General features: G+C 39.8%; 1 protein-coding gene across 4 annotated transcripts in view; it reads right to left on the bottom strand.

Annotated features, from left to right (window-relative positions):
- cd6 (CD6 molecule) overlaps positions 1–26,734 on the bottom strand; it is a 57,274-nt gene that overhangs the window by 6,480 nt on the left and 24,060 nt on the right. For 3 of the 4 annotated variants that reach the window (XM_008115843.3, XM_008115844.3, XM_008115845.3), the window contains exons 2-5: positions 13,083–13,151; positions 8,467–8,775; positions 5,239–5,544; positions 639–728 (exon numbers count right to left, since the gene is read on the bottom strand). In XM_008115843.3, the coding sequence (XP_008114050.2) occupies positions 639–728; positions 5,239–5,544; positions 8,467–8,775; positions 13,083–13,151 (774 nt within the window). The remainder of the gene's footprint in view (positions 1–638; positions 729–5,238; positions 5,545–8,466; positions 8,776–13,082; positions 13,152–26,734) is intronic. The other variant, XM_008115846.3, reaches the window with a different exon arrangement.

Genomic DNA, 26,734 nt, shown 5'->3' with positions numbered 1-26,734 from the left:
CTGATGTGGATCTGGCCTATAATCCATTTGAAAGCTCCCTGCTTCAATGCATCTGTGCATAATACATTTTCATTCGATTTCTTACCAGCCCTTCCGCAAGGCTCAAGTCAGGGTATAACATAGTTACAATGCAACAGAGAACTAAAAACACAGAGGTTACAATTGATAGCACATAAATTAAAGCACATAAACATAAGACTAAAATACACATTGAAATAATTCATACCTATAAATTGTCAATTTAAAATTCATAGTTTAAAATTGACTGAGTAGGACTGCCAGAAGAGATAAGATATTTAATTTGGCTTTAAATTCTGACAGCACTTTCAGCTTCCGACAGATCCTTCTATAGTTTAGGGGTGGCTGCTGAAAAAGTCTTTTGGGTGACAATTGCCAGTTTTGGCTGGTTGGATGTCCCCCAGAGGATCTGAATGTACAAGATGGATTGGATGGAGATGGCGATCTGGCAGCTAGCCTGGACCCATATCATGTAGGGCTTTAAAGGTTATAACCAACACTTTGTACTTTGGCCATGTGTAGTGACCTTGTCTTCATGATGCAACATGCAGTTCACTTGCATGGAGTTAGCATTGTCCACACCACAGCAGAAAGTATCTTGGAGGGAGATTCCAACTTACATGGATTGGGTGTGTGGGAGACCGAAGTCGCAGCTTCCGTCGCTGTTTCTGTCACTGTTGTGTCTGTCTGGTTCTCCAAACCCAATGAACCTAAAATCCAGGGGGAAAGTGGATGAGGTAAGAACCAATGCCACCACTTAAGAAACATGCATGTTTAGGTCTAGAGAAAGGGAAACAGAAATACAATTATCTGGAGGGATTGTTGACTCAGGGGTATGGCTACATGGGGCCAAAGTGAGGGCATAGCAGTCGCTTAAATCTTCAGTTGAGCATTTAAAAATACAATTTAAGCATTCAAGAAAAAAGGAACATACAAAGGCATGAAGGAATTGTAAATACAGCAAAAATAAGTTCTAGGTGTGCACAATTTTCAGTATCTCACTCTCTGCTTTGCTAGAAATGTAGGAACTGGAGAAAAATGAATGGAGAGGGGCATTCTTGGGGAGGAGTATTCTTATACTTTGTTTCCCTGTATGTTCACCCTGGTCTCAATGTCATCTTTCAGTGATTTCATCTGGGGTGGGGGTTGTTGTTGGGCACATTGAATGGCACTGGAACTGTCCCAGGGAAAGCTAAATACTCTTCAGCTGCATGGATCACCCATTAGGTGGTGGAATTGATGGAAGGGAGCATCACATCACAAACTGGGGACAAAACAGCTTTTCTCCCACCAAAGGCAAGAGTTTCCTCTTTCTAGTTGCAATGCCTGCTGCAATTGTAGCTTTTGCACGCATATGGACACATACAGATACTCCAAATAAGCTTTCTTGCTGCTCTTGCCACACAATGCAGGCGTTTCCAGATTGTGGCAGCAGGACAGTTGCCAAGTGACATCTCAATCACTCTCTCCAGGGATGCCAAACCATATTGTGGAATGAAGACCATGCAACAGCAGGGAAGCCAGAAGGCGAACCAACCCTTGCTTGGGCCATGTGGCTACTATCTGCATTGGGGAGGGAAGTTTTGGCATGGAACACATTTACAAAACCACACTTCTTTTTTTCTGAAACAGATGAGAAGTAAATCTGCTGCATCCATCATACATCACTGACATTCAAGCAAAGGAGATGGTGTGTGTGTGTGCCAGTGGTTTTGACAAAGTTTGTACAAGTGGCTTAAAAAAAAATTACAGTTCTCAGGATCCCGCAGCTAGCATGGTTGTGCCTTTACTATTTCTAGAGATCATGTTGACCAGAGGATTCTAGGAGTTTTCATTTAAAAAGTATTTTTCCATACTTTAGTTCAGTGCCTGGTTCTTGCTGGTCGATTGAACCCAACCTGTCATTTCTCTCTTCCCTGTAGCCTTTCCTTTTCTGATCCTTCTCCCTTTCCTGTCTCTTTTCCCAGCTTTCCTAAAAGTGGGCAGATTGAACAGTGCTCATGAGTGTTCATTACTGGCTTTGCTGAGGCTGAAGAGAGTTCTCCAGTGCAGTGCCCCAGTCGTCTGACCTAGGCCCTTGGTTCAACATTATTATAAACTACTTGGATGAGGGCATAGATTAGAGAATTCTTATCAAGTTTCTAAATACCACCACAATTGGAAAGGACAGCTAACACTACAGAAGACAAAACTCAAAGATTTAAAAACAAACTTTTACAGACTAAAACACTGGACAAAATCATACAGGTACAAAAACCCAAAGATCCAAGTATAGGATGGAAGAAGACTAATGTGATAGTAAAACATATGAAAAGAATGTATGTGTCTTGTGGGTGTGTGCATTTGGCTTCAAGTTGCCTGTTGATTTATGGCAACTCCATGAATTTCATAGGATTTTCTTAAGCCTGGAATCCTCCAAGGAGTTTTGGCCAGTTCATTCCTCTGAAATATAGCCCACAGCACCTACTATTCATTGGCACTGTCCCATTAAAAGTACGAACCAGGGCTGACCTTGGTTAGCTTCAAAAACGAGATGGGATCTGTTGACTTTTAGTGGAGTATCTTTACAGGCTGAATGAATGAATGGCATTTATTTTGATCATAGACCAGTATGAGCCAGTTGTATGATAGTTTCTTCTGCACTCACCAGGATGCACCTGGAACATTCAGATTACAAGTCCATCCTGGAAAAGTCACAGGGTTATGGACTTAATGTCTCTCTCCCTTTTTACTCATATGATTTATCTTGAAGAATACATTGTCCAGCTGCTATAGCACAAATTTTTAGGACTTGATGGAGAATATTCTGCAGATCACCCTATTTATAATTGACCGTTATTTTGTTCTGCAGTGCGTAATTAAATATTTTCGCCTTTTCTTATCCTTATAATTGATGAGCATCTTCTATATTTGTTGGAATGTTCTAGGACAGAGCTATCTCAGCTTGAGATTGGTGGATAAAGCAGGTTGTTTATCTGGTCACTGACCTAAGTTTAAACTTTTATAAAAGCATTTATGGAATAAGAACTGTGAGTTGGCCAAAGAAAGAAGAGGGAAGACATCAGGAGTCACATTTTTGTACCACCTGTAAACTCTGTTATAGGAGCATGTTGTACTTTTGTACTAAAGCATTTTTTTAAGTAGCAAGAAAAGAGAAGAGAAAATGGCATGGCTCATGGGCATAATTCTGCCTGCAGAAAGTTTAAGATTAATCCTAGGCTTAATCCCAGGTTTAAGGCAGGATTTCTCACTGGACTTCATTCTGACCTCTTTTCATTCAGCAAAATTTTGAAACATAGCATCTCTTTGCTTCACATTTTAAAGATGGCACACAGCCAAAATTAATGTTTGATTAGGCAAATAATGCAAGCATCGACAATGGTATCCGCCTGGGTTGGCTCTCTGGGATGGGCCTTGGGGGCATGGCTTGGCTGTTGCTCCAGTCTTTCCTGGAGAGCAGGTCCCAAATGGTGTAGCTGGGGGAGGTTAAAGAGCATGGGGGATAGAATAGAGCCTTGCAGGACCCCTAGCCATTGACCTATGAGGTCTCGCAAAGCTCTATTCTATCCTCCATGCTCTTTAACATCTATATGAAACTGCTGGGCGAGGTCATCCGGAGTTTTGGAGTGCGGTGCCATCTCTATGCAGATGACACCCAATTCTACTATTCTTTTCCACCAAAATCCAAGGAAGCCCCTCGGATACTGGACCAGTGTCTGGCCACTATGATGGGCTGGATGACAACTGCACAATGGAAATTTGTGCGCCAACTGCGACCATACCTCTTGAAGTCTGATCTGGCCACAGTGGTCCACATCTTAGTTACCTCTAGACTGGATTATTGCAATGCACTCTACATGGGGCTGCCCTTGAAGATGGCCCGGAAACTCCAACTAGTCTAACGTTCGGCAGCCAGGTTACTAACTGAAGCAAACTACAGGGAGCAGTAATCCTGTTTAAGGAGCTCCACTGGCTGCCGTTTATTTTCCTCACCCAATTCAAGGTTCAGGTGATCTATAAAGCCCTGAATGGTTTGGGCCCTGCCTACCTTGGTGACCGCATTTCCTCCTATGAACCTCTATGATCTCTTTGTTTGTTGGGGGAGGCCCTCCTCTCATTCCCACCTCTGTCACAAGTGTGGTTGTCGAGGACGAGGGAGAGGGCTTTCTCCGTGGTGGCCTCCCGGCTTTGGAACTCTCTCCCCAAGGAGATTAGTCAAGCCCCCACCCTAGTAGCATTTAGGAAGAGCTTAAAAACTGGGCTCTTCCAACAGGCTTTTGGAGAATGAATTTCTCACCCCTATGACAGACCCTGTTCCGGCGACCATTTTCTAACTTGTTGCACTTTATCTGCGTTTTCAGTTCGATAAAACCTCAGGGCCCACCCTGTCCCAAGTTGTTCTCTCATTGATTGTTGCACTTTAGCCAACTACCTATCCCCTGTGTTTACAAAACTCATTTGGTGCACTTTACCCAGTTGTTTTTATGACTTTATCTTGGTGTTTAAATCATGTTTTTACTACGGTTACCTTTTAAAATTTTATTATGGCAACATGTGGATTTCATATTTGCGTTTGTATTTTGTTATACTGTATTTTGTTTACTGTATTTTGTTTATTTTGTTTATTGTAATTATTTGGGCTTGGCCCCATGTAAGCAGCCCCGGGTCCCTTTGGGGAGATGGAGGCGGGGTACAAAAATAAAGTTGTTATTATTATTATTATTATTATTATTATTATTATTATTATTAGCCCTTGATCTTTAACAAAGAATGCTAAGCAGATGTTGGTGTGTAATATTAGTGAAAAAAGGTATGTTTGAAACCCTCTATGCTTGAAATCCACACCAGAGAGATGAGAAAGACAACACAGAACCTCTATTCAGATGTTCTTGTTTCAGGCAGATAAAGCATATACGAGGTAGGGTTTCTCCCCTTTTTCTCATTCTCATCACCTTTCACATGTTGAGGGTCTGATTTTTGTTTTTCCAGTCTTATGTGTCTCTTGTTGGGGCTTTTCAAGCAATGTGGGTTCTACATTGTAAAGGAACCAGTTCAGAGACAAAAGATTCCCTACCATAAGACCTCATCTTTAGCATACATAGATGGATGAGAACAATAGTGGGAAGTGAGGATATTCATGGGCTAGTTCTAGTTTCCTGCCCTCTAAACAAGAATACCTGAAAAGGGCTTTGCCATAAGACTGATTCAGGTACTAATTACCATTACATATCACACCAGCAGCTCTGAATTGGTCACATAGGGTGGTTTTGTTGTAGCGCCATTCACAACTGGCGAGTGACTCTTCATCTCCAGAACATTCATAATACATCTTGCCTGGCAGCGTGTGGTCGAAAGGTACCCTCGTGACTGAGGCTTTGTCACTGCAGCCCAGGGAGCGGCAGAGGACATTTGCCTCATCCTGGTACCAGCTACTATCACATACGGTGTTCCAGATGTCCCGGTAATAGACCTCCACTCGGCCGGCACAAGCATCTAAGCCTCCTGACAGCCTCCATGCTTGGTGATCTGTGAAGGTTGTGGGAGAGGAAAGGAGGCAGTCAGCCAAGGGAAAATGGCTAGGAAGGGGCCAGTGGAAAGTGCCGATGGACATCACAGCCCATAAGTGGGTGGAATTCCAGCTATATCTGCATATCCAGCTAGAATTATGCATCTGGTTCATGCATAGTATATTCATTTAAGTGACAAGAACTGCAAAATAGAATGGTTTCCTCCATTTACAAACTGGGCACCACATTTGTTCTTTCTCCTGTTTCCTACACTTTCGGATATGATAAACTAATAGTAAATGGATGTCAATATTTCACAGCTGAGCTTTTATTATTTTTACATGTCTATTTGACATTGCAGAGAATTCTTGAATGAGGTCTTTACCATAATCCATCAAAGGAATTATCTTCAGAATACAAGGTAATCTTATTACACAATGCAAAAGATGAAATATGAAATGATAGTAAAGGTAAAGCTTTTACCCTGACATTAAGTCTGGTTGTGTCCGACTCTGGGAGGTGGTGCTCATGTCCATTTCTAAGCCGAAGAGCCAACGTTGTCCATAGACACCTCCAAGGTCATGTGGCTGACATGACTGCCTGGAGCGCCATTATCTTACCGCTGGAGCGGTACTTATTGATCTACTAACATTTGCATGTTTTTGAACTGCTAGGTTAGCAGAAGCTGGGGCTAACAGCGGGAGCTCACCCCACTCCCCGGATTCGAACCGCCGACCTTTCGGTCAGTAAGTTTAGCAGCTCAGCGGTTTAATCCACTGCACCACCAGGGGCTGATAGCTACCTTTAAATATCTGAATGGCTATAATGTGGAAAATGAAGTAAGTTTGCTTTCTTCTGGTCCTAAGTGGATTCAAATTATAAGAGGAAAAACTTTCTGGTGGTAAGAGCTGTTCGATAGTGGAACAAATGGTCTTAGAAGGTGGTAGGCTTGCTAGAATTTTTAAACAGATGCTTTGCCTGCGGGATTCCTGCACTGGAAGGAGATTGGACTAGAGGGCCTTTGCGCTCCCTTCCAACTATGTGTTTCTATGATTCTATGCAATACAATCATTGGAGGTGTTATCTTGGCTAATTGCAACTAAAATTGCTGGACAACTGCAACTATAGATTAGCTAAAAACAAATATGAATATCTGTCTTATTTAGAAAATGGACCTTCTTCATAAGATAATAATTTAACACACACATACATATACACTCCCTCCCGCTCTCTCCCTTTGTTACTGCTGGTTAATTTTTGATACAAAAAGTTTCACAATAACACCTACCCTTGTATTTTCTTGCCAGTATTATAGAATGTATTAATGGGTGAGTTTACACTTCCTCTCAAACACAAGGTTTGCTGTTTGGGTATATTTCTGCACTCCACCCTGAGCCTGTATGCCCAGATTACAGCAGCGACCAGGAGTAAGTTTGCACAGTTAATACAATTGCATCAGCTGCACCATTCCTTGAGAAACCATATCTGGTTACAGTAACATATGTTTGGGTATATTCTCTTTGCACTACTGTAACACATTTTATGTGGGTCTTCTTTGGAAAACTGGTTTAAAACATCTGCGGGTCCAAAATGCCATGGTTAGAAATCTCCTCTTTCAAGCCTAGTGCCATCAAGTCAACTCTGACCTCTGGTAACACTATCCTATTGGCAAGATGGATTTCAAGGCGATATGTCATTGCCCTCCTCTCAGACTGAGAAAATGTGACTTGTTCAAGGTCACCTATTGGTTTCTATGGATGAGCTGAAATCTAGTCTCCCAGACTCATCATCTGACATGCAGAACAAGAGCAGTACATTATGATGACTCATATAAGAACCAGGCTATGCGTATGTTCCCCCCCTAAATGAGATACACACTAAGTGTTCAGAACACATGAACGTCAACATCTTAGCACTACTTCCCTGGCTCTTGGGATTTTGGAGACATAATGTTTATTTCACAAGAAATTATTGAAAAAGTTTTAAGGGAATGTCCTACTGATGTCCCCATCTGTCCCAGCGAAAGTGCTAATCTCTATTAAAATAACACTGAGCCCTGTGGGGAGGGAGCTGACATTTCCCAGAACTGATGATGAGTTGCAACCAAAATGTACATAACCATCCAAAACTACAGATGGCATTTCTGCTTGCTGTTTCCCTTTAGGCTTGTGCAAGAAAAGGGATGTGCATCTAACACCACACAACTGTCAGAATACATCTGAAGTGGACATGTAGGTTAGAGCAGCTGTCCGCATGCAGTCAACATCAGGCCAGTGAACATAGTTGCAACTGGTTATCTGTCATTTCCTTCTATACCAGCTCTTGGCCTCTCCACACAGGCTCAGAGTAATGGGGAGGTGGAGACAAGAGTAGATGTTGTTGGCTTGTTCTACATCTGACCTGCTTGACTGAGGGAGAATTATCTCAGCTTCCTCTTGACCTCCCATTGTTCTCCACTCTCAGGGTGCATGGGAGTTTTGAGTACTGTTTACAAGGTGATTCTTTCTTCACCAAACTGTCCAAACGAGGAAACCAAGCCAAGTCTGTCCTAACACTGTCCTAGAAGTTGGAAACGTTACTTTTGAGGACTACAATGCTCAGAATTTCCCAGCTATCACTGGCCATGCTGACTGAGAGATTTAGGGAGAAAATTACTTCTGTGTTTCACCCTCCTGTCCTTTCAAGTCTGATGGGGCTCCTTTTAAACAGAGGCTACATGGCCATCTGTTGGGGTACTTTGATTGTGCTTTTCCTGCATGGCAGGGGGTTGGACTAGATGGCCCATTGGTGTCTTCCAACTCTATGATTCTGTGATCGCATCCTAAATAAGTTAGTGGGGTGCAGTTATTGTGGTTGGTCACTGGAGACAAAGAGATTATCCTCCCCATCTGCCCAGGTTTAGGAAATGGATCAACTCTGGATTAAACATCAAACAACAGACCTGAACATATCACACCAGCTTCTCCTCTGTGTCCACAATCAGGGTTCTTCTCAGAGGGACAGTCCCATAAATAAGACTCATTCCCAGAGCATCTCACTTCTCCAAGATGGATGGGGCCAGTTCCCTTCTTGAAATAAGAGGCATTTGGAGCTTGAATGGCCTCACCACAACCTTGCTGCCGGCACACGACGGCAGCTTCAGCAAGGTCCCAGTTGTTATCACAGATCATGCCCCAGGTGTCATTGTATTTCAACTCCACCCTGCCAGAACAGTGACTTCCTCCATTCATCAAACGCAGCCTCTGGGCTCCTGGGGAAAGAAATGGAGAAAAAATTATATCAAACCTTGGGAGGCCAGGTCAGGAGTACCCCAGGGCCTGAGATTTCAAAACTAAAACTTGAGGCCTAGGGACATGTGATGTCATGGGGGGTGGGCCCAGGTGGTGTTAAAGCTATTTTTAAAAGCTTGAACAAAACTACCTAACCTTGTACAGCAATGGTTCTCAACCTGGGGCCCCAGACGTTTTTGGCCTTCAACTCCAGAAATGCTAACAGCTGGTAAACTGGCTTTGATTTCTGGGAGTAAGAGGTCAAAAACATCTGGGGACCCCAGGTTGAGAACCACTGTTGTACATGGTAGAATCCTCAGTTCTATTTTTCAGAGACACCATTTAGGGGATGGTGAGAGTTATAGACTAAGAGCATTTGGGTAGCCTCAGGTTGCAAATCCTACAAATACATTAGCTATTGGTTGGTCCACAGTCTGGTATTTAGGTTCCAAGATGATTTGTGTCAAGAGCCAGCCTGGTTATAGGTTGCCACAGAAGTCCTCAGATCCAGACAAACGTGTGAAGGAAGGAAGAGGTCACTAAAGAAAAGCAATAACAGCCCCAAATCTCCTCAGTTCTCTATCTGTGGGAAGGGTGCAACAGAAATTGCCACCCACACAACATCCTGCCTGTCTGATGAAAATGTCACTGAGGTGAGTGTACACGGAGCTCAGGGTAACCTCAAAAACCAGAAATGAGGTAAACACCACTTTCTGGGAGAAAATCCAGTGGAGGGGGGTTGCACCCCCCCTCCCCCCTGTAACTTTACACACTTCCAATTCGCCCATGGCACATCCAGAAATGCATATAAGATGTCTGGGAAATTCAGGATCTTTCTCCCTCTAGGATAAAGGATGCTTGTGTAAACCTGATTTCATGGTCTGAGTTGAAGATGTTATTTCCAAAGTATGGCAACCCTATCTCGATATTTTCTGGATTTGAGTGTGTGTGACTCACCCAATGTCTCCCAGTGAGAATTAAGACCTGGCCTCCAAAGTCGTAATCCAGCACTCAAATCACTATATCAAGTTGGCTCATTGACGTATAGATACACAACTGTATTCCTAACAGCTGTACTGGACACTGTGTGTGTTTCAGAAGTGTTAATCATTTTGGTTTTTTTCCTGATTACTTAGTGCTCTTTCAAATAACCCAGTGCCCTCCCTATTTGATGTACAGGCAGTCCCTGAGTTACATTTGATTTACAAATGACTCATAGTTAAGAATGGGGGTGAGACAAGAGGAAGTGAAGTTCACTCCTTAAAGAGTTATCATGGGTAAAAGGTGTGCAAACTGAAGTTTTACCACCAATCCTTGTTTCCACAACAAGCCAATTTTTTTCAAAATCCAGTTCTCACAGGTACAAAAAGTGCAGTGAAATATTCTGAACAGAGGCACAGACAGCAAAACAAACACCATGGGGGTGTTAACACTTTCCTGTGCTATCCAAAGCTCGCCCTCTCTCTCTCTCTCTCTCTCTCTCTCTCTCTCTCTCTCTCTCTCTCTATATATATATATATATATATATATATATATGTGTGTGTGTGTGTGTGTGTGTGTGTGTGTAGTTACATTTTGAAAAGTGATATATGGCTTGAGCTACACTTTTCAAAATGTAACTGTTTTGACTTACAAAGAAATTCAACTTAAGAACAAACCTGCAGAACTTATATTGTGTTGTCGAAGGCTTTCATGGCCAGGATCACAGGGTTGTTGTATGTCTTTTGGGCTGTGTGGCCATGTTCCAGAAGTATTCTTTCCTGACGTTTCGCCCACAACTATGGCAGGCATCCTCACAGCCTCTGAGGATGCCTGCCATAGTTGTGGGCGAAACATCAGGAGAGAATACTTCTGGAACATGGCCACACAGCCCAAAAGACATACAACAACCCTCAGAACTTATATTGTTCGTAACTTGGGGATTGCCTGTACTCATTCTTGGAGATAATGGCTTCCTAAAGGGTATTTAACAGCTGTTCTGACCTAATCACTTAAACTGCTAAACAAAATTTAGAATAAAAGGATGGTTTGAAAGGAATTGCTCTGTTTCTGTTTTGTAGACCAAGGAAATGAAGATGAAGGCAGATGTAGCAGTTTAGAAGCACCAAAGGCAGTTTGGCATCTCAGTGCCTTAAAGTACAAACATTTATTTCTAGATCTACAATCAAATGTTTTCAGAATAAACTAAATGATTGATTGTCAAAAATACCTTTGGTGAGTGCTTTTAGGGACAGCACCAGAGCATGAATACTGCACTCTATTCCTAGAAAGGTTTTGTTATTAAAGTGGTGATTATTTAAACTGAATACACCCAAATAAGAAAACAGAAATATATGGTTTAGAAAATTGAGGGAAGAAATGATAGTTGGACCAATATTTGATATCCTAATACAGTGTGTGTAAGATTTGTGAGAGCCAGCATGGTATAGTGGTTTGAGTGTTGGACTACGACTCTGGAGACTATGGTTCTAATTCCTGCTCAGACATGGAAACCACAGTTGACCTTAGACAAGTTATACTCTCTCAACCTCAGAGGAAGGCAAAGGCAAACCCATCTCTGAGCATAACCTTTGAAGAAAACTTCATAATAGGTCAACTTAGGTCAGAAATAACTTGAAGGCAGACAGCAACCACAAAGATCTGTGATGTTAACTCTTGTATATTAAGCTTATCTGCAGTAGCAACTGGTGGCTTCCATGTCAGTAGGACAATAAATCTACTTTGGGATTTAGTCCAAACTGTAAAGAAACTGTTCAAAATGCTGAATCCGCTCCCTGTAAATGGGTTCAATACCTTGTATAGTACCTTTAAAATCAGGACTAAAACCTAGAATTGATCCATTGTTCCACTGATATGGGAGCCAGCAGTAACCACTGCCTTACACACAGAACTGCAATATGCTTCATGTTCTTAGAACATATAGAGAACATTTGCGGATACTAATCATGTTTTGTTGTGGATATCACATAGTTTTGCCTTAACCTTTAAATATCAACTGCTTGATTCCAAAAGCCGCTTTCAGTGTGATGGTTTTGTGTAACCAGCTGTGTCTTGATGCCACCACATCTGTGTATTGATACTTGGCACTACTTTTCTTTCATGTCTGGCATCAAGTTTGCAGCTGCCCACGCAGTCTTTGCAGCTTCAGTATGAAAGGTCTCCATGTGGAAGTGTTAATGCCTGGTTGCCAAGAATCGCCACATCCTAAGCCACATCTGAAGCTGCTTCTGATACACCTGCGCATCTGCTACCTTTGTGAAGAGAATCAGGTGGTAGGGGAATTTAGCTGGCAGACTGGGGGCCAAATCTTTGTGGGGAATCTCCCCTGTGACCTACTTGTAGAACCTGGAAAAGTTGCTTTATTGGTCTACAATTCCTAGAATTCTTCAGCCAGCACAACCATACTGATTAGGAGATTCTGTGATTTGATGTTCCATTGGTCCTGCTTCTTTGCTTACACCACACAGTCCCATGGCTTCTCAATTGGCGATGGGGCTGCAGGAGGTTATTGGAGGGACAAGGGTTGGACAACATAAATCTGGAGTCCATCACAGAGGGCTTAAGGGTGCACTCCTTGTTCACATAAACCTTCATTTGGATTGGGTGCAGTACACAACTCTTATGAGTGCTATTTTTGGGCAAGCAGGTAAAACTGGCACCTGCTGTAGGATTCCCTTCTTCAAGGTTGCAGATCTCAGAATTTACTTCCAGCTGAGCCAGCCTGTCCTCTCTTTTCTCCTGCTTTCTATTGAGGAGGTAGAGGAAAGGGAGTAGAACAGAAGTCAAGAGGTGAAAGGTAGACTTGATCTTCCTCTTCCTTAGCATCCCTTTGTCTCAATATGAAATGGGTGGGGCTAGATCTGCCACTTTTGATTTCTCCAACATTCAGATTTTTAAAATCCCATTTTTTGTATCCTAATAAGAAGACCTGTGTAAATCTCAGAGCATTCTGACAGATAATGAATCGAACCTAAATTCCATGCCTGTCCCTAATACAGTGAACCATCTGGATCTGCAAGTGGTCATTTTCAGGACTCTATGTGGATGATCATGTCCAATGTTACTAAATGGTGGTAACATGCACACAGATGGTTCAGTGTATTCACATTGTCGTAATTTTATGTATAGGATGTGATGATCTGTGGTTGATGGAAATGGAGGCTCCAGAGTCATAGCCTGTGGATCTGGAGAGTTCTCTATATTTATATTCCACCCCATCCTCCTGAGAAAACCACGAGGGATTCGAAAAGACTGCTCTGAAATTGAGACTTCCCCTCTGTACTCTTACCTGGCTGCGCAGCTGTGCTGTCTTTGCTGTTGTTTCTGAAAGCAGGAGGTTCAGTTGGCTTTGCGTGCCCTGAAATCAAAACCGACAGCACTAGGAGTGAATAACCACTTACATCTAACCCCAAGACCCCAACAGCAAAAAAAGGCATCTCACCAGAGGCTGGAAAAAAATGAGCCTCGGAATTGCCTTAAGCAATCTGAAGTGATGCTACTGTATATAATTAAGGGCCAGTTAGCATTCGAGGACTGGTTTATTGGCAATCTGGGGGTGATGAACCTTTGTGAGAGCTAATTTATTGGTGGGATATTTCTGAGGCTCTTTTCTAGTAGAGATTTATCTACTCAATGCAGAATGCCTCAATATGGAACAAAATATCAAAGGTTTACCACCACCCCTTCCTTGTATCCAACAAGCATACAAAAATCGATGGGATAAAATATAATGTCACAGAGGAGCACTTATTTATGGAAACCTCACACAAACTGTTCATCCCAAATATAAATCTAAAGAAAGAGATCACAGGAGAGGCTCTGGATATAAAATCCTTCTTAAGTAAAGTTAAAACATTGAATTGTCTGAGAAGTTTTATTTTTAATAGATTTTTCTTTCCATTCTCTGTGTCAATTTTATTTAAACTCGCTTCTGTTTATTCATGAAACTATCTGAACATAATACCAGTGTTCTCTGTAGAAATGTGGTGCAAATGTATTCCAAATAATGTCTTGTTTACTTGATTTCGTTTTAATGTATTGATTTCCCCAGTTATAGATTTTTCTGATATTTAACCCAAACAATATCTTTTCCCGCTACTACAGTATTTTGCCTGTTGCTTTAAATAGAACAATAACATTTGGGGGGGGGGGGGAGAGAATGTTCTCAATTTACTTAAAACAAGGATTAATCTATGTGTTTTAATTGCTTATATGTTTAGATTGTTTATATTTTGATGAGCTGTGTTTTATTGTTTACCTGTGTGGCACTGAATTTTTGCCAGATCTGTAAGCTGCCTTGAGTCCCCTCCGGGGTTGAGAAATGTGGAGCAAAATGAAGTAAATAAGTAAATAAATAAATAAATCTAACCTTAATATTAAACAAATTGGCATTATGAAGCCCAAACCCAAACAGTGTTATCTGTATAATCTAGGAAGCATGCATCACAGATACATTAAATGCAAATTTAGCATGAATGTTCAACTGCCTATAAATCTACCACAAAATGTCATTTATTCATTTTTGTTTTGTGTATCCATAGCAGTAGCCAACAGTTTGGAATGTTTGACTGAGCAATATGTTGACATGGAAGATTCCCCTGCTATAGTCTCCCACCATTTCACAGATCCTCCAGCTTTCTCCGGCACTTGTTTTAGTTGTCAGCCATTTTATACAAGGGATGCCATTTTACTATGCCATTGTATCTAATGGAACTTGAGTTTGTTATCTAACTGGAACCTAACCCCATTGTATTTTATAAATGTAAAAAAAAACTTTAAAAAGTCATTTTTGGAATTCTAGTAATTTTCCATGAAATAATATGGCAGAAGAATATTACACAAAAAATATTCTGCTGTTGAATACCAAATGAAGAGATAAAAAAGCCATGACAATGAGCTAATGCCATTTGACTGGGAAGGACAGCTCGCCTTGTTCCTTTCCAAGGACTACTTAAGACTTCTTTGCCTTTGAGGGACAAAACTCACTTGCAGGTTTTCATAACCTTTTTGTTTTCTAAATAGTATTAGACATAAATACAATAAATAATTATACAATCGCAACATTGTACAACTTTCCTACATAAGTCACGTGAGTCTGTGGTTCCGTCTGTTGTTTAGCAGTTGGGCTCCTGCATCTTTAATAATAGCATGAACGTTTCCCTGATAGACTACACCTGCTGAAATTAACTCTTCTGCCCATCTCTTAAACATTGAAAAGCCCCAAAACCCAGTTTTATCAACTGACCACTCCAAGCAGGAAGATGGGCAAAATCAGGAATTTAATTCTTTTGTTAGCTAAAATGAATTTGCTATAGATGATTATGTGCCATCAACTTTGCTGGACTGGCCACGTTGCCCTAATGTCCAATAACCTCATCCCAAAGCAGTTACTTTATTCTCAACTCAAGAATGAAAAGCAGAATGTTGGTGGACTACAAAAGAAATTTGAAGATGAGCATAAGGCAAACGTAAAAAAATGTGGAATAAACACTGAGAACCGGGAAACCTTGGCCCTCAATCACTCCAACTGGAGGTTAGCAGTTTCCAACAGTGCTGGGGATTTTGAAGAGGTGCAAATAGAGGGTGAAAGGAAGGAATACGTCGAGCAAATACTTGTCATTTTTGTCTTCCATCTGGAAATCTATGTCCTCAATGTGAAAAACCACGAGGATCCAGAATAGGTTTTCACAATCATTTATTTATGTTAAGGTTCTGTCTCTGGAAAACAATCATACTTGGACACAAGGGATTGCCCATGATATCTAAGGACCTGGTAAAAAAGGTAAGTGGCCCCTAAACAAAAGCTTTAGTTTAGCAATGCAATTAATTGATAGAAAGTCCCAGTAGTCCTATACATATTTACTCAGATGTAAAAACCCCAATGTGGCCAGCTTCCAGTTAGGTGTATATAGGATTGCCACCTAAAATTTAAGTTTGTTCTGCACACATTGAGGAATACAGGCTAAAATGCAAGCTAAAATGTGGAGTGGAGAATTTGTAACCTTCCAAATGATAGATTTCCACTCCTAGCAGATCTTGCCAACATAAGCAATTAAAACGTTGATAGGAGTGGTTGTCTAGAAACATTAGTTTTCCTGGTTTACAAAAAATGGTGCCTGTGTTGACATCTCCTCTTGTAAAATTTTCCAATGGAAGCATGTTAAGAGCCAGAAACGTCTGAAATTTTATGAAGAAAATGGCCCATTTGGTTTTCAGCAGATGGCAATTTTTATTGAATAGCAAACAACAAATCTGTGTGACACCGCCATTCATGAATAAGGATTCGAGCCCTCCAGGTCACAACAGGGGTAACTTATTAATTTTCCGCACCGTTAACATTTGAATTTAGACCAAACAGGAAACCTGAAAACCATTTTTAAAATGTCGAATAAAAAATGGGATGTCATTCTTGTATTGTATTAAAAGATGCTCGGATTTAACTGAACGCAAACTCTGTTCTCGGCACTGACAAAACATTGCGTTTAGCTCCATTACTGCATAAAGATTTTACAGTACAAAAGTGCGTATTATGAATTCATGATGCACCACAAGCCAGTTGATCTAAACTAAGATTCCTATTGGAAACACAATTTACACTCTTTTCAGTATGGCTTGTGTCAGACTCCCTCTCCTTCAAAAGGGCTGGTGTTGCTCTTCTCCCTCTCTCATGAATAATGCACTACAATTAATTGAAATTGTACAATACCAGTGCCAATCACTCAGACTTAGGGATGCTGCCAGCCCAGTGGCTGCTACATGCTTATATACACAACGGTATCATCACCACAAATGTGAACAACTCTGCTGCAATTTTGCTGTATTTCTCAAAATCCACCTTCATTCTTCTCCCATCCTTTGTTCCTTTTAGTCTACGAAAGGCTTTTTCCCTTTCTCACATGGAAATTTATACATATTTTGTATCATTTCCCCTAATGTCTGCATTTTCTGGATAGGTTTAGTTTAATGTACAGATTTGTGAGCCATTTATTTTTTTCATTATATGCTTTTTTAGGTATTCACAATTTTAAATGTACATGTGATTTTGAACAGATTTTATTCCTCCACATCTTGTATAAGCCATCAAATACAGTAGGTGAATTCCTCTGGAGGTTGTGCTTTGTTTTGCAATTAGTTTAAGTAAGTAGAAACTGGATACTTTAGCTAAGAATCTCTGCTTTAAAGGGATTATTTTCCATTTTTCTATCACAGGGCAAATGGTCACTGCAATATTCAGCATCATGATCTCTATTTTTGCTGCTGTGTGTTTCTTTGTTAGCAGTGCTGAGAAGACCAAGGTTGCATATACAGTTTAGAATTAATACAGCTTGACTGTAACTTTAATAGCTCAATGCTCAATATTTTCATGAAGTTTTCACCCTTATCTGCCAAATCATGCTGGGGTCTCATCAGACTACAACTCCTAAGACTCCATAGCATTGAACCATAGAAGTAAAAGTGGTGTCAAACTGAATTACTTCAGATGTACCTCAGGACTCTTCTCTTGATGTGCATCTACACTGTGAAACCAAGGCTGTTTGATATCACTTGAACTGACATGGTTCAGCGCTATGGATTCATGGAAGTTGTAGTTTTACAAACTCTTTAGCATTCTCTGCCAAATAGTGCTGGTGTCTCACCAAACTACAAATAGCTCCTCCCCCCACTCTGTTCGCTTTCGATAAAGAATTGAAAACTTGGATGTTCCAATGTGCCGATGAATAATGGTTGAGGTCCCGACCATGGCCGCCCAGCCCTAATTTATTGTTTTGGTCTCCCTGCACTTTATTTCTAGCCCCGACCCTATTGTTCTGCATTTTGCACAAGCCTCGCTCATCCCTCTCAAATCTGAACATTCCCACTTTTTCCAGTTACTGGTTGTGATGTTGATCGGTGTATTTTTATGATGTTTTTACTTTTCTGGTTTTATTTGTTTTAATTATATTGTTTATTTGTTATATGTTTTTAATTATGTAACTATGCTGGGCTTGGTCCCCATGTAAGCTGCCCCAAGTCCCTTTATTTATTGTATTTCGTCCTCAATGTATGTGATCTTTCTCCTCAGCATTCAGAGCAGTAGGTCAATTTTTGGGCTAGGTAGGAAAGTTAACATTCAGAAAACAACTGAGACAAAAATTCATAACCAGAATTCATAATGGTGCACCAACAACTAAAAGAAATCAGTGGCACTGAAACTAATATTTCAAAATATGTGCTGTTAGAACAAAAAGGAGTTTATTAGAAATATTCCTTTCCAGAAGCATCTACCCATTCTACTCTCTCAATTGTGATGACATTTCTGGCTTTTTTGAAAGCCTGGGCAGAGAAATGGTGGCCGAGACCAGGGGCAGTTGGCTCCCTGAGGTGCCTTCCCCTCTCCATGGATTGATCCTAGGCTTATCCATGGGATATATCAAAATTAATAATTTTTGCCCCAAATCCTACCTTGACTTACAAATGAAATAACTTACACACGAGTATATATTAGTGGTTCTCAACCTGTGGTTCGCAGCCCAGCAGTGGGCAGCAAGAACGAAAATCCAGTCCGTGAACCTCCTTTCTCTTTATTTATTTATTTATTTATTATTATTAATTTTATTTCCACTTCTTTCCGCAGAGCTGACCATTGCATTGAATAGACCACATCAGTTCTAGATTATTAAATATGTTTTTTCTGTGGGCAAGCAGATGGCTACTGGGTGGCATATGTTCTGTATCAGAAACTAGAGCTGATGTAGTCTATCCAATGCAATTTTCTGAATTAGCACCCCAAATAACCAAACCAAATCTAAAGTTGACCAAAAATTGATTCATAATGCTTTAGTACTAATGTTGGAGAGTGGTGCCTGATCAAAGTGATCCCTGGTCAAAGTGGTCCCTGTTCAAGTGGTCCCTAGTCAAAGTGGTCCTGGCCAAAGTGGTCCTGGTCAAAATGGTTCCTGGTCAAAGTGGACCCTGGTAAAAAAAAAGGTTGAAAACCACTGGTATATACAGTAGTTTTGCATGTTGATGCAATCTTAAAATGCATTATATGGTCAGCGTAGATGGGACCTCAGTGGCCAGGGGAGAACGGGACAGTGGGACTGTCAATGTTATACAGATGCATATAGAAAAAAAAAGATCATCCTGCTGGACCTCCTGGGCCATTTGAAAATCTAACGGGATGATATTATCTTCATTCTGAAACTAGTTCCTAGAACTATCATTTTCTCTTATATCTTACTGAAGAAAAGCAACTAATGAGTCAAAGTAAACACCCTCAATATGGAAATAACAGCAGCACTAGCCAGATCTTGATAAGCAGTTATAGTGTTATATTAAAGATGAAAAGAAGATTATATTGTATTTGCTTCCTAGTTGAAAACATAGTTTCTTGACCATAAGAAATCTCATTCAAAAAAATAGCAGAGTGCAGAATTTTTCATAGTATTTGCCTGGTACTGAAACATCCTGAAGGATTTTGGGAAACAATTCTGGATAGAAATGCACTTTTTGTGAAAAAATGTGTTTTGCATTAAAAGCATACATTGTGCAAAAACTACATTTTTGTGTAAAGCACGAGTGTTTTTAGGAAAGCACGTGGAGTTTTTTTTAATCTATGGGAAATGCATGTTTTTTGTACAAATAGCATTATTTTTGCACAAAAGGCATGCATGTTTCTGGAATTATGTTTTTATGCAAAAAGCACCCACTGGTTTTGGCACAAAAATCACGGTAAGTATATTTCTATGTTGAATCATTTCTTCAAACACTTCATGATTTATGTGGAAACTGCACAGAAATGACCCCCCGCCCAACAGAAAGCTACAGAAAGTATTCATCTTTGCATGTAAAGACAAATTGAATATTTATATCCCTACATCTCCAGTTAAATGCTAATTTTCACCATAATGGTAGACATTACCACTGCTAATGTCTTCAGGTCATCACAATTACCCAGTCATTATCATTTGCAATCAATAAAAAGTATTGAAGCCAAACCTAGCAGGGCTTCACATTTTAAAATAAACTTGGCACTGTGCCGCACTTCAATAACAATGCTTAGGTTCCTGAACACACAATGTAGAAAACATAAAATAAAATGAGGGGTTCATGCAAAGAGTCTGAAATTGTTTCCTTGTGGCTCATTTTCAACTTGACCGACTTGCACTCTTCAAAATACATTTGAGGGGCAGAAGAAAGAAAGGGAAGGCAGACCCATTGAGCTTCACAGGAAACAAACTGCACAATTTCTCTATCTTATACATCCATCCAATGAGTCATGTATAATCAATGAAAAGACCAGCTTTCAGGAGAATTAAACCCAATGATAATTGTTTCCATCAAAATAGCTTCACTGTTGAAATTATAGCCCTGTGATATGAAAAAAGAAAATCCTTCATATTTATAATATTCTAATGATACTTGATAAAAGGAACACATGTTCTGCCCTAAAAAAAAGAGGAACCCCATGTTTGGAAATGAAACATGGCTGCGGGTTGTCAATAGCCTCAGAATGGCTTTATCCCACTCCTGGTCCTATTATCCTACATTTTGCAAAAGCCCTGCCCTTCCCTTGCCATTTTAATAGTCCCACTTCTGGTTCTGTGATGATAGTGTTTTGTGATGTATTTTAAAATGCTTATATTTTCACTTTTTGATTAATGGTTTTAACTATATTGCTCTGTTATGCCATTTAATTTTGTATTGTGTTTTAATTTTTGTATTTTAAATTCCTTGTTCTCTGGGCTTGGTCCCCATGTAAGCCACTCCGAGTCTCTCCGGGGAGATGGAAGTGGGTTATAAGTATAAAGTTATTTTTTTAATTATTATTATTATTATTATTATTATTATTATTATTATTATTATTACACAACAAACAAGATAGATATGCTGGATTTTGTATCACAAAATCACAAGTCAAACACTTCCCAAGCGTCTAGGACTGTGTGATGTATTTTCGGATGATGCATGCAGATCCCAGTAGGGTGGCCTTTTGCAGTTGACAGAACGTAATTTTGTCAAAGTCTATTGTTTCCAAATGCCGGCTGAGATCTTTTGGCACGGCACCCAATGTGCCGATCACCACCGGGACCACCTGCACTGGTTTCTGCCAGAGTCTTTGAAGTTCAATCTTGAGGTCCTGATATTATTATTATTATTATTATTATTATTATTATTATTATTATTATTATATAATGGCTTGCTACGTTATATAAGCAACTGCAGGATAAAGGAGACAATATTGACAATTGTCTAGGTTTAGGATAGGAAACTGGTTATCTTCCTAATTTTGTCCGTTCTCATCCATTCCAGGTAGCTTCACAAACAGTGGGGAACAGAGACTAACAATACATAGAGATTACAGGTTCCCGTGCTCTGATGAAATTGTAATTCAATTCATTATAAAAAGACCGCTGGTAAGAAATACAATTAACCAAACCTTTATTAATATGACTCATTGTTTAACACTCTCTTAGCAAGACAGCCAGCACAACACAGCAAGGTACTATAGTACATAAAACATACCCAACACATGTAATTCTGTTTACACATAAACATAATTTTCAGTTCATTAAAAACACACACGCAAAATGTTGTATTGGTAGCATATGGTTTTGTTTACCCACAGCATCTTTATTTTGATTTTTTTCAGACTGGTAAACAAATGATATTGAATGTAGGTGATGCAAACAAATTTCACTGCTTACATTTGTTAAAAAGTAAGGCAGGCGGGAAAGAGGGAAAAAGGAAAGCAAATTCAGTTGCCTAGGAAAAGACCAAAAGGGAATTCTTCTAACGAAGAGTAGAAAATAATTCAGTTCTCATCTCATAATCAAGAAAGCAGCCCAAACAGTAGTGTTCAAAGGTCTCTATCTTTTTGGTATCACAAATACCCAGCTATGCATGGAAGGGAGCCATTTCATAATGGTTTTCCAATATTGATTTTCTTTCTATTTTCTGGAACTGTGAGAAACTAAAGGTCTTTTTTTCGGGGTCATAGACTAACATGATTCAGAAGATTGAATGGTGTGTTTAAAAAACCCTTCAACACACTGCAGTTTCAATCCAATATAAACCTTTGTACAGTTGAAGTCGAAAGCCGATTATGGGAGGAGGAAAGTCCTATTTCTCTCCCACTTCTTTGAATCCTTTCTATTTCTCTGAATTCACATAACTCAATTTTCTGGTTCCTGTAAATTCTGTGGGCCAGTGCAAAAATAATACTTGTTGACACTAACTAGTTGCATGTATGGTGGGAATCTGGTGCACTAAAAATCAACTGTCATCTTCATCAGGAATAGCAAAGCTGTATATTTGAGGAACTTATCCACTTTATAGAAAGCAGTATGGAGGAAGCTAGGATTGAATGAATGAATTTCTTGAATTTGGGGATGTCTGGCTTGGATAAGCAACTCGCTGGAGTGAATAACATCAAGCTATTTTTAATTTATGGGTACCTACTGATTAATTTCTCCCAGATGCCCTTGCAACTCCACATCCCAGATATGTTGTTTAGTAACGGATTTGGATTTTTCATATCCAAGTGTTATTAAAAGCTGATGTAAAAACTCCAAGCTCCTCAGCTTTTCCTGTAACATAAATTTCCATTTTGTCTGAAACTTGTCTATTACAGTGAGAGGGGCCAGGCCCACTGGCCAAAAAAAAAATCAATTTCAACCAATAGTGGATTTTAAGGATCCACACTGGGGCCTCAATCAAAATTGACTCGCCTCCAGTGGGACTTATTTAAAACACAAGAAGGGATGTATTTTGTTATATAAGGTGACCACTTTTGAGTAGTTGGGATGTGTAATAAATATTATGGAATAGTAGAATCCTCACTGATGAAGTGCATGCATTTAAGTAGAGGATTAAAAGCAAATATTTAAATATGGAAAAAGAGATATCAATGAGAGTCCTGTAGAAATCTGATTTAACTCTGACTGAGACAGTGTGGTGCTACAAGTGGTCTAATCACTATCCCTTTTCCCATGCTAGCAGGAAACTGTCTGAAATTTGTACACTGGTCCCACAATAATAATAATAATAAAACACAGAATGCCATACCTGCAAGGTTTTTTTTGGGGGGGGGGTGTCAGTTCTGGCTTGTCAGAGGGAGGCAAATCAAATGGTCACATTCCAGTTTTACAGAAAACAAATTGTGGATGGAGGCCTAGAGTTTGTTAAGCTGTTCCTGTCTACAGGAGCAGTATGCTACATTATTCATAGCAAACCAGATTTCTACACAACTTGGGTTTTCTCTGACATGACAGTGAAGACAGCTATAGTACAACAGTGTGAAACATCTCTATTTTGACTACTTGGAGGCCAGGGGCAGAATCCTGTTGGGGACTTGGTAAATGAGCAAATGTCTGCAAGAATCAGAATTAAGCAATTCCATAATGTCCACATTCAGTAAAAAGCTGCTGCTATATTACTAAATGAGGGATTAGAGAAATGACTGATGTACAAAGTGATTGATGAACAAGAGGAGTGGTACTCGTACACAATGAGACATTGGTTAGGAAGTCCCAATGCATATTGAGGACACAATTGCTAGAGTCTTGTTATGCATTTTAGCAATTCACTAACAGGATTTCTTAGCTCGGTTCTACATAGCTAAGTATACTTTCGTAACTGTTCTAAAAAGTTAAATCCAACCATTTTTCTTTTTGATAAAAACTGTTGCCTAAATAATACCTTGGTTAAAATTACTTTATTACAATTTGGCAGGATCATTTGAAGGAGTGATATCTAAGGTGGTTTCAGGAACTGCACCAGGATTCTAAGTCAATTAACTCTGTTTTTGACAAAAGTATTTTGCAGAATTGATTCCAACCTGGGGTAATTCAGATCAAACCGTTTTTAAGATATTGTGATACTCATTTTCCTCGTAATTTTTCTTTGAGCATTTTTAGCAAAGGGTGTAAGCAAAGGGTTCTCTCTCACACACACCTCTACATATGTAGAGTTTTTCAAGTTTGAGCTCTCTTCCCAGATTTTTCAGGAAATGGGGAAGAGAGATAGGTTCACACAGTTTTTAAATAAGTTTCAGCACAACTGCTTACACTTCATTCCTCATAGTAACAGTAAAAGTAATAGTACATACACTCGAGTTCATAATTTTCTACTTTATTGGATTTGCATTCTGTCTCAGTGATCTTTTGGGAAGGTAAGAATGCTTTCAATGATAGGCTTGTACTGATGCATATGGCATTACTTTGCCAGTATTCTGCATATGAGAAACCGGTCATAACAAATGTGCTAGCCTTTCTCTTTATTTTTTATTGTATTTTTATTGTATTCTCCCTGAGGGATTGAAGGTGGCTAACAACCACATACTTTGGTCCCAATTTAAAACAAAGTGAATACAATTTTTAAAAAATTAAATACTACTGTATGAGTTAAAATATAATAAAAATATAATAAATACAATTAAAATGCATTTTAAAACACATAATCCCCAGCCCAGTCCCACCCACAACAGCATGCAACTTTTGTCACTTTTCCTTATTGTCTGATGCCTTTTCAGAATTAGGCAAGAGACTACATTCATGTTCAGGGCCACTACATCCAGACAGATTTGCATATCATTGGGATGAGACAGAGCCAATTGCGTAAAGGACAATTGATATATTGTGGATTCAGTCGGTGATTTGTAGAAAATGAAAGCTTGCCCATCTACAGGCAAGCTTTCAACACACTTGGACTGCCTATGAGCCACATTTTCCATAAGTGTTTTTTTTTTGTTTTCTGCACAAGAAACCTGTTTCTGGGGTAGAAAATTGTGTTTTTCCCCCAAGAACTGCACAGAACAAGTCCCGAGTTTTGAAAATTGCTTGGTGTTAAGTGATTTTTTTTAAGTGAAGGGTAAAATGATCAAATTATTCATTCTTGTCTATAAGAATGAAATTTACTAAGTTGGAACACATTGTCAGAGTAAATGAAAATTCACCACAACCTAAGTAAGAAGTCATCTACCTTCTTTATGAACAGCCAAGTGCATATGCAAGCACATTACAAGCTGTGTTATAATGTGTATGAATAGAATTTAGGCTTATGAAAAGTTATCTTGGTGACAATTGCTAATGTCCACAGCAAGATCCAAACTGGTTGAATACATTCAGCTGGGCAGTGACAGATCCCCATTGTGTTAAGCCAATTTATTTTCATAGAATTGTAGAATCAAAAAGTTGGAAGAAACCTTGTGGGCCACCCAGTCCAACCCCATTCTGCCAAGAAACAGGAAAATCGCATTCAAAGCACCCCCGAAAGATGGTCACCCAGCCTCTGTTTAAAAGCCTCCAAAGAAGGAGCCTCCACCACATTCAGGGCAGAGAATTCCACTGCTGAACAACTCTCACAGTGAGGAAGTTCTTCCTAATGTTCAGATGGAATCTCCTTTCCTGTAGTTTGAAGTTGTTGTTCCATGTCCTAATCTCCCGGGCAGCAGAAAACAAGCTTGCTCCCTCCTCCCTGTGACTTCCCCTCACATATTTATACATGGCCATCATGTCTCCTCTCAGCCTTCTCTTCTGCAGACTAAACATGTCCAGCTCTTTTAGCCGCTCCTCATAGGGCTTGTTCTCCAGACCCTTGATCATTTTAGTCACACTTCTCTGGACACATCCTAGCTTGTCAACATCTCACTTCAATTGCAGTGCCCAGAATTGGGCACAGTATTCCAGGTGGGGTCTGACCAAAGCAGAATACAGGGGTCGCATGACTTCCCTGGATCTAGACATTATACTCCTATTTATGCAGGCCAAAATCCCATTGGCTTTTTTTGCCGCCGCATCGCATTGTTGGCTCATGTTTAACTTGTTGTCCACGAGGACTCCAAGATCTTTTTCACGTGTACTGTTGAGCCAGGCACCCCCCATTCTGTAACAACTAGCAAATATCTGAAAGGATGCTTCTTCCCACAGCTGCTCAACTCTTTCCTAAGGAATGTGCAAAGTCCCTATAAAGATGGAAAAAGCATTTGTGAAAAAAAAGCAGACAAGATTTAGTTGGTCATGAAAGAGCTTAACTGGAGATTTGAAAGCATCTGTAGGTGGCAAAGTTTCTCTCCAGAAACCTAAATGAGGAGCAATATTTGTTGATCTGTTAATGCTCACAATCCCTAACTATGACTAACATATATTTGTGTGTGTAAATACCAGAGGTGTTGGGTATATTTCAGTAGATGGAACTGGCAAACCCACTACTGAGTATTTTTTCCCTACGAAAATCCTATAGAATTCACAAGGTCATCATAAATCAACAAGTGACTTGAAGAAACATATAGCTAGAACTAAATCAGATATCCCACAAATTCTACAATCTGATTAATTCAAATGATATCTAAATCACAGAGAATGCTTAAAACCCCAGCGATCTTGGTGCCCTGAGAATTGGGGTGCCAGGGCACAACAACATAATGAATCAGGGAGTACTTTGTGTAACAGAAAATGCTTTTGCCCTGATAAGGTTTGGCACCCAATTTTAATCAAACTATTATTTCTTTTACTTGTGACTGCTTTCCCAATTGCCAGACCTCCACAGTTTAAACTAAATCCATGAATAAAGTCAAAACTGTTCTATTAAATCATCTTATATTTTTTGGACTTCTATAAAAAAGGAAACTGTTATCACCAGTTAACAAACAGGCCCTGCTTTAGCAGATAGTGTCAGACAAATAAAAAGTGCCGTAGACTAAGAGATTTCAGCCAGGGAAGGAACAACATAAGCATGTCCCTGTTTCTTTTTGTGAAATGTTGGAAGGCACTTCAGATAGTTGGAAGCTTTCATTTTCCTAGAAAACAGCATGTCACAGATTTTATGTGTATTTATTCATTTACTTAAAGGCATTTATTTATCACCTCTTGAACCAGCAGGGTCCTCGAAGTGAATAAAGAATGGATAAAACACTGAGAACAGCAAATACATAACCTAAAACAATTAAGAGCACTTGCATGA

Source organism: Anolis carolinensis, chromosome 1 (genome assembly GCF_035594765.1).
Source record: "Anolis carolinensis isolate JA03-04 chromosome 1, rAnoCar3.1.pri, whole genome shotgun sequence".
Classification (NCBI taxonomy): domain Eukaryota; kingdom Metazoa; phylum Chordata; class Lepidosauria; order Squamata; family Dactyloidae; genus Anolis; species Anolis carolinensis.
This window is presented reverse-complemented; position numbering and strand designations above follow the sequence as displayed.